The 9,158-nt window shown below is 39.6% G+C and overlaps 1 protein-coding gene across 1 annotated transcript; it reads right to left on the bottom strand.

Moving 5' to 3' along the window:
• Positions 1–5,933: 5,933 nt before the first annotated feature.
• On the bottom strand, positions 5,934–6,884 carry LOC114109568 (olfactory receptor 2G3-like). Its single transcript, XM_027958572.1, has one exon. It carries the CDS (start codon positions 6,882–6,884, stop codon positions 5,934–5,936), a length of 951 nt encoding a protein of 316 aa, XP_027814373.1.
• Positions 6,885–9,158: the final 2,274 nt, after the last annotated feature.

Raw genomic sequence — 9,158 nt, 5'->3', positions numbered from 1 at the left:
ACATCCACAAGTGGGTATTGTTTTTGCTTTGGCTCCATCCCTTCATTCTTTCTGGAGTTATTTCTCCGCTGATCTCCAGTAGCATATTGGGCACCTACTGACCTGGGGAGTTCCTCCTTTGGTATCCTATCATTTTGCCTTTTCATACTGTTCATGGGGTTCTCAAGGCAAGAATACTGAAGTGGCTTGCCATTCCCTTCTCCAGTGGACCATGTTCTGTCAGACCTCTCCACCATGACCCACCCGTCTTGGGTTGCCCCGGAGGCATGGCTTGGTTTCATTGAGTTAGACAAGGCTGTGGTCCTAGTGTGATTAGATTGACTAATTTTCTGTGAGTATGGTTTTAGTGAATGAAGCAGGGCAAAGGCTAATAGAGTTTTGCCGAGAAAATGCACTGGTCATAGCAAACACCCTCTTCCAACAACACAAGAGAAAACTCTACACATGGACATCACCAGATGGTCAATACCGAAATCAGATTGATTATATTCTATGCAGCCAAAGATGGAGAAGCTCTATACAGTCAACAAAAACAAGACCAGGAGCTGACTGTGGCTCAGATCATGAAATCCTTATTACCAAATTCAGACTTAAGCTGAAGAAAGTAGGGAAAACTGCTAGACCATTCAGGTATGACCTAAATCAAATCCCACATGATTATACAGTGGAAGTGAGAAATAGATTTAAGGGCCTAGATCTGATAAAAAGACTGCCTGATGAACTATGGATGGAGGTTCGTGACACTGTACAGGAGACAGGGATCAAGACCATCCCTATGGAAAAGAAATACAAAAAAGCAAAACAGCTGTCTGGAGAAGCCTTACAAATAGCTGTGAAAAGAAGAGAAGCGAAAAGCAAAGGAGAAAATGAAAGATAAAAGCATCTGAATGCAGAATTCTAAAGAATAGCAAGAAGAGATAAGAAAGCCTTCTTTAGCAATCAGTGCAAAGAAATAGAGGAAAAGAACAGAATAGGCAAGACTAGAGATCTCTTCAAGAAAATTAGAGGTACCAAGGGAACATTTCATGCAAAGATGGGCTCAATAAAGGACAGAAATGGTCTGGACCTAACAGAAGCAGAAGATATTAAGAAGAGGTGGCAAGAATACACAGAAGAACGGTACAAAAAAGATCTTCACAACACAGATAATCATGATGATGTGATCACTAATCTAGAACCACACATCTTGGAATGTGAAGTCAAGTGGGCCTTAGAAAGCATCACTACGAACAAAGCTAGTGGAGGTGATGGAATTCCAGTTGAGCTGTTTCAAATCCTGAAAGATGATGCTGTGAAAGTGCTGCACTCAATATGCCAGCAAATTTGGAAAACTCAGAAGTGGCCACAGGACTGGAAAAGGTCAGTTTTCATTCCAATTCCAAACAAAGGCAATGCAAAAGAATGCTCAAACTACCGTACAATTGCACTCATCTCACATGCTGGTAAAGTAATGCTCAAAATTCTCCAAGCCAGGCTTCAGCAGTATGTGAACTGTGAACGTCCAGATGTTCAAGGTGGTTTTAGAAAAGGCAGAGGAACCAGAGATCAAATTGCCCATATCCTCTGGACCACTGAAAAAGCAAGAGAGTTCCAGAAAAACATCTATTTCTGCTTTATTGACTATGCCAAAGCCTTTGACTCTGTGGATCACAATAAACTGGAAAATTCTGAAAGAGATGGGAATACCAGACCACATGACCTGCCTCTTGAGAAACCTGTATGCAGGTCAGGAAGCAACTTTTAGAACTGAACATGGAACAACAGAATGGTTCCCAACAGGAAAAGGAGTACGTCAAGGCTGTATATTGTCACCCTGCTTATTTAACTTCTGTGCAGAGTACATCATGAGAAACGCTGGACTGGAAGAAACACGAGCTGGAATCAAGATTGCTGGGAGAAATATCAATAACCTCAGATATGCAGATGACACCACCCTTATGGCAGAAAGTGAAGAGGAGCTAAAAAGCCTCTTGATGAAAGTGAAAGTGGAGAGCGAAAAAGTTGACTTAAAGCTCAACATTCAGAAAACAAAGATCATGGCATCTAGTTCCATCACTTCATGGGAAATAGATGGGGAAACAGAGGAAACAGTGTCAGACTTTATTTTGGGGTGCTCCCAAATCACTGCAGATGGTGACTGCAGCCATGAAATTAAAAGACGCTTACTCCTTGGAAGAAAAGTTATGACCAACCTAGCTAACATATTCAAAAGCAGAGACATTACTTTGCCAACTAAGGTCCGTCTAGTCAAGGCTATGGTTTTTCCAGTGGTCATGTATAGATGTGAGAGTTGGACTGTGAAGAAGGCTGAGCACCGAAGAATTGATGCTTTTGAACTGTGGTGTTGGAGAAGACTCTTGAGAATCCCTTGGACTGCAAGGACATCCAACCAGTCCATTCTGAAGGAGATCAACCCTGGGATTTCTTTGGAAGGAATGATGCTAAAGCTGAAACTCCAGTACTTTGGCCACTTCTTGCGAAGAGTTCACTCATTGGAAGAGACTCTGATGCTGGGAGGGATTGGGGGCAGGAGGAGAAGGTGATGACCGAGGATGAGATGGCTGGATGGCATGATGGACTCGATAGACGGGAGTCTGGGTGAGCTCTGGGAGATGATGATGGACAGGGAGGCCTGGCGTGTTGCGATTCATGGGGTTGCAAAGACTCAGATACGACTGAGTGACTGAACTGAACTGAACTGGATAGTGATTATATGTGGGTAAGAAAATTAATGAATGGAATAGGAATGAGGGGGCCTTGGAGAGTGCGTAACGTTCAAGTTTCATATCTGGGAAATGGCTCCATGTGTTTTTATTTTCTTTTTGTGATTAATCAAGTTGACAGTCATGTTTATTGTTTTCTTCTTTATGTCAAGATTGTATAACTATAAATTTATGCTGTCATTCTTACAAGGAGAAATACATAGAGTGGTTTTTAATGACAAAATTATTAAGCAGTCTAACATTTCAAAAGAATAAACTTAAGTAATGATAATATATATATGTTTTCCATACATAGTTACATATCACATTTAAAGACTTCAAAATTGTTCAAAACTAATGCAACTTGATTCAGTTTTATTTTGTCATGTAGCCAATAATGAAAACCATTAATTAGATTCAGAAAATATTTTTTAACTTGGAGTTACAATGTGAGAAAAAAAGCTTCTAAAAAGTCAATCCATAATTTAAAGCAAAATGATACATGATCTTAGAAGTCTACGTTTCTTTTGCTTTAGGTTGGTATAGCACATATCTTTGTAAATCAGCCATAACACCATGGCATTTAAAAACATTATATTTTAATTAATTATCTCCCTCTTCATGAAGAAAGAAATACTGATTTGTTTACTTAAAATATATTTATAAAAATTGAAAATTTTATCAGTTCATAAATATTAGATAAGTAAATGTAGTAGAAAATGATTTAAAGTAGAAACAGAGCACTGCTACATAGTAAAGAAAAAAGAAATAATGACATATAATTAAATATCATTAGATCTCTCAAGAGGCCTCGTTGGTGAGAAATCTTAGTAGTATTATGACTCCCTTTTGAATTTGACAGGATATTCTCTTTTCTCAGAATCCATGTCCTTTAACAATGGCATTGGTTTCCCTTAGTTTTCCATAAAAGACTAACTTGTTTACGGTTTTGAGAATATTAAATCTTGATTGATACTGCTGTAGGAAACCCTCATTTTTCTGAATCGTTTTGTCTGATTTGCAATGGCATAACTTTTTTGTCTCTGCTTTACTCAGCCTATTTAAAGAGTCTTGAAAGAACACTGACATCAAATAATCTAATCATTTGAAAGTTTTGGCAAACCAATCAAAGAAATCCAAATGTGAGAAGTGAGGGATTCAGTTTCCTTTTAGTTTAAGGCTTTTAAGTATAAAACTTTACTAAGGCCAAAAATGCAAGAGACTCAGGAGACCCAGGTTCAATTCTAGGTCAGGAATAACTCTGTAGTAGGAAATGGCACCTACTTCAGTATTGTTGCCTGGAGAATTCCGTGGGCAGAGGAGGCTGGTGGGCTATAGTCCATGAGGCTACAAAGAATCAGACACGACTGAGCACATTACATACAAAGCCAAAAATACCCTGTATGCGAGACAGCAAAAGAGACCCAGATGTATAGAACAGTCTTTTGGACTCTGTGGGAGAGGGAGAGGAGGAGGGTGGGATGACTTGGGAGAATGGCATTGAAACATGTATAATATCATATAAGAAATGAATCACCAGTCTAGGTTCGATGCAGGATACAGGATGCTTGGGGCTGGTGCACTGGGGTGACCCAGAGAGATGATATGGGGAGGGAGGTGAGAGGGGGTGTTCAGGATTGGGAACATATGTACACCCGTGGCAGATTCATGTTGATGTATGGCAAAACCAATACAATATTGTAAAGTAAAAAAAAAAAAAAAAAAAAACAAAACAAAACAAAACCAAACACGGAAGAGAGGGTGGCATATCAAGATATACAAATTCCATTTTTGCAGGCATTGCCAGTTACTGAACCGACAACGAATATATATTTAAAAAATGTGAGTGTTGGGAGGAGGAAAGAAGGTTCTAACTGTTAAGATATAGGAACACTCATACTGGGGCAAACACAAAACAAACAGAGAGGATTCCTCCAAATGTCAGAGAGACAAAGGACTAAAAACCTCTCAACCCTCTATCTCCCATATCAGGAAATACAACTGCTAGAAATACTGATACCCTCAAACACACACACACACACACTCATGAAATGAAATGAATTAGATTTAAATGCCCTGTCACTTTTCACATGGCAAGAACTGGATCCTATAATCTGTCACTTGATAGAAACCATTTAATCATCTAAATGTAAAATGAAAACTCAAAATCCACATTCCTGGCACCAGTGTGGACACAATTTCTATGGACAATGAAAATATCAAGGAAAAGCTAACCTGACAATGACTCAAATTAGACTGTAAGAGTGAGAAACAAACAAACAAAAAATTAAACAGAAGACTTAAACAGGATGGCCAAGGGATTGTGCGTTGCAGAGTCAGTGCAGATAAGGTGGATTTTCAAGCTACTGGTTTCTACTGGTCCAAGGGTGGGATCAAGATGAGCAATACTGCAGCAGACCACCAGAAATAAGCTGCTAAGGGTAGTTACTACTACTCTTGAAAGTGAAAGTGAAGTCGCTCAGTCGTGTCTGACTCTCTGCGACCCCATGGGCTGTAGCATACCAGGCTCCTCTGTCCATGGGATTTTCCAGGCAATAGCCCTGGAATGGATTGCCATTTCTTTCTCCAGGGGATATTCCCAACCCAGGGATCGAACCCGGGTCTCCCACATTGTAGACAGACGCTTTACCATCTGAGCCACCAGGGAAGTCCTTAGTAGTAGTAAAACTACTAGGTTAAAAACATCTAGCTCGTGAATATCACACTGTTTATTTATACAAAGTGAAAGTGAAGGCACTCAGTCGTTTCCCACTCTTTGCAACCATATGGACTCTAGCCCACCAAGCTCCTCCATCCATGGGATTCTCCAGGCAAGAATACTGGAGTGGGTTGCCATTTCCTTCTCCAGGATTTATACAAAGGAACCAACCAATAGATTGATTTCATTTAACAAGGCAAAGCCAAGACTTACCTTAAAAAAAAGGGCAGAGAGGGAAGAAAATTAGCCACAGAGATTTTGGAAATAGTAAGTCATGCTTGTAATTTATTGACTGACAGATAACAAAGATGTCTGTTTAGACAGTTTATCATCTAGTACTTTAAGCAAGGAAATGAAAGAAAGCAATTTTAGGTTTATGGATTCTCTAGAAAGTCTTGCAGGTTTGGTTTTGCAGCATCATCTATGTGAAGCTGTCTCCAGATAATGCCTTCTGGTACATCTTTCCTTCAGCATCTCAACCTTAGTCAGGCCATGTCTATACTTTAACCTCATCAGAGTTTCTCACTCTGCTGTGCTCTATCTTTCTGTACCAGCCTCTTTAAAGCCCCCTTTACATCTTTGTTTCTCAGAGTGTAAATGAGAGGGTTAAGGGTGGGAGTTACAACAGTATACAAAAGGGTTATGAACTTTCCTTGACTGTGGGCATAAGAACTGTTGGGCTGAATATAGACAGCTGTGATGGTTCCATAGAAGAGAGTTACTACCAAGAGGTGGGACCCACAAGTGCCAAGGGCTTTTCGCCAGGCTTGAGCTGACCTGATCCTCATTACTGCTTGAGCAATGCATCCATATGAGATCAAGATAAGTGTCAGAGGGAGGAGGAGAAGCACCAAGGAAGCCATGAAGAGCTGCACCTCATTGGCACGAATGTTTACACAGGCCAACTTGACCATGGCAGGCACTTCACAGATGAAGTGGTAAATCCTGCGGTTCCCACAGCGGGGCAGCCGAAGGGTGATGCTGCTCTGAATTAGGGTGTTGCCCACTCCACTCAACCATGCCATTCCTACCAGAGACTGGCAAAGTCGTGAGTGCATAACTGTGGCATAATGGAGTGGCCGACAAACAGCAGCATAGCGATCAAACGCCATGACAGCTAGGAGAACACATTCAGTGGATCCCAGCGCCAGGGATACATAGAGTTGAATGGCACAGCCTGTAGGACTGATGGTCTTGTATGGACCACGGAGGTTCCATAGCAGTTGGGGAGCGATGCTGGTGGTAAAGCAGAGGTCAACAAAGGAGAGATGGGTAAGAAAATAATACATGGGTGTGTGGAGCATGGGATCCTGATAAGAGATCAAGATGATTGCTGTGTTGCCAACCAGTGTCAGGAGATAGGAGATTAACACAACCGCAAAGAGGATCTTCTCAAGCTGCGGGTTATCGGAGAAGCCCACCAGTATGAAATCCCCTGCCAAACTCTCATTAATCATCGCCATCACCCTGCTCTTGAAAAGGAGAGAGGTGCATGTGAAAATATAGAAGTCAGATAGTGAGAAACAGTTAAGATCAGAAATACAGTTGGGAGAAATCGATCCTGAATGTGAGATAAGAGGGGTGTGCCATTTGGGGAAAGAGAGAGAACCGTTTGTCTCTAGGAGGAAATTAAAAGTGTACAAGAGCTTACAGAAAACTATTAAACATATGATGACATAAAATGGACCATATAAGAAATGATTAATTATTAATTATTGCTCTGTTCTCCAAAGTGTTTCATTTTTCTTATAAATCCACTGTCTTATTCCCCAATAATATCCTGTAAGCTTGTAAGTTAAAGAAAATAAGGAGATGTTATCCAATCAAAAAACAGCTTTGTAGACATTCTATCAGTTGTCAATAATAAAAAAAGCAATAAGAATATTTTTTGATGAAAATTATATAATTATTTCCATACTCTATAGTAACACATGCAATTCTTAAAGTCAAGCTAAGGGTGAAAAATCTAATCATCATAGAGTTTTAATTAGTTATTAGATACCATCTATATAAATAGTTTCTCTCAATATTTTTTCATAATAAAAAATGGGTAGATTAAATGGTGTTATAGAGTCTTCAGAGTGAAGCATTGTTGTTAGTTGCAAGTAAATGTTTAGCTCCTCATTAAAAACATTTTGTTTTTAATCAGATATTTTATTTTTATATTAATTAAAGGACCCAATGCTACTCAAAAATTTCATTTATTTCATAAAACTTTTTGGAATATTATGAATTTTTCTTTGTATAACTTTGTATTATATAGTAGCAGAATATCAAGTCTGTTTGATTCCTTGGTGATATGTCACTAACTTCATAACACTTTCATTTCATAGTAACTGCTGACTCGCTGCTGAAGAATTTGATGATAAGAAACAAAAATCACCATTTTTGGAAAGGAGATAAAGATGCAGTACATTTTAAAAATGACAGCCTCTTTTGGCAAGTGAAGTAGAGAGCGAATAAGAGCTAACTAGTGGATAAGATAAGGAAGGACTATTTTCAGCAGAGGAAGTAGCTTGGTAAGGCTTTAAACCGAAAAAGCATTGAGGAGCTGAGAAATATCTGAGAAATATCGCTGAATAAGGAAAATTATGGGCAAAGTGTCTTATGGTTAGACTGCAATAGTAAGCAAACAAAATAATCAAGAGAAGTGTTTGAGATTTGTATTTATCGAAAGCAACTTAAAGGTTAGCCTTTGAGGGATTTATAAACAGGTCAAGGGGTAATGAATGTCAGGAGGGAGTCAATAACCGACATGTTATTTTTGTTCATTTGCTAAGTCATGTCCGATTCTTTATGACCTCATGAACTGCAGGATGCCAGACTTTTCTGTTCATCACTATCTCCTGGAGCTTGCTCAAACTCATGTCCATTAAGTTGGTGATGTCATCCAACTATCTCATCCTCTGACACCCCCTTCTCCTCTTGCCTTCAATGTTTCCCAGCATCAGAGTCTTTTCCAATGAGTTGGCTCCTTGCATCAGGTGGCCAAAGTATTGGAGCTTCAGCATCAGTCCTTCCAGTGACTATTTGAAGTTGATTTCCTTTAGGACTGACGGGTTTGATCTCCTTGCTGTCCAAGGGACTCTCAAGAGTCTTCTGCAGCACTGCAATTGAAAAGCATCCATTCTTTTGTGCTCATGTTGTTTGTGTTTAAAAAACAGCTGGCCTCAGATTGCAGGATGGATTGACAAGTAGTGAATGAACAAAGGAACTGGTTAGGAGGCTGTTGAAATACTTCAGGAAACAGATGGCTTGGTGGTAGCAGGGAAGATTTGTATTTTAGACACACTCTACAGATTAGTCTAGACAAACTTGAGACTCTGGATGTGGAAAGTGAGAAGGAAGTATCAATAATGGGTCACAGGTTTATTTCTTGAAAACTTGCATGTCGTCTACAGAGAAGCATGAAAGCTGAAAAATTTTTGTAGAGAAAATGCTAGATATACATATCTCTGTTGATGATTTTTAAAAAGCTGAATGGATAAGAATGTCAAGCATGATTCAATTCTACTTTTGATTATTTGTCACACATCTTCTTCTTAAGTTATCCAGCTTGGACACACCTCAGTTCAGTTCAGTCACTCAGTCATGTCCGACTCTTTGCAATCCCATGGACTGCAGCATGCCAAGTCTCCCTGTCCATCACCAACTCCCAGAGCTTACCCAAACTCATGTCCATTGTGTCAGTGATGCCATCCAACCATCTCATCCTTGTTGTCCCCTTCTCCTTCTAC

This window comes from Ovis aries, chromosome 20 (assembly GCF_016772045.2).
Source record: "Ovis aries strain OAR_USU_Benz2616 breed Rambouillet chromosome 20, ARS-UI_Ramb_v3.0, whole genome shotgun sequence".
In the NCBI taxonomy this organism is placed as follows: domain Eukaryota; kingdom Metazoa; phylum Chordata; class Mammalia; order Artiodactyla; family Bovidae; genus Ovis; species Ovis aries.
Note: the sequence above shows the minus strand (reverse complement) of the source record. Positions and strands in the feature narration are given on the sequence as shown.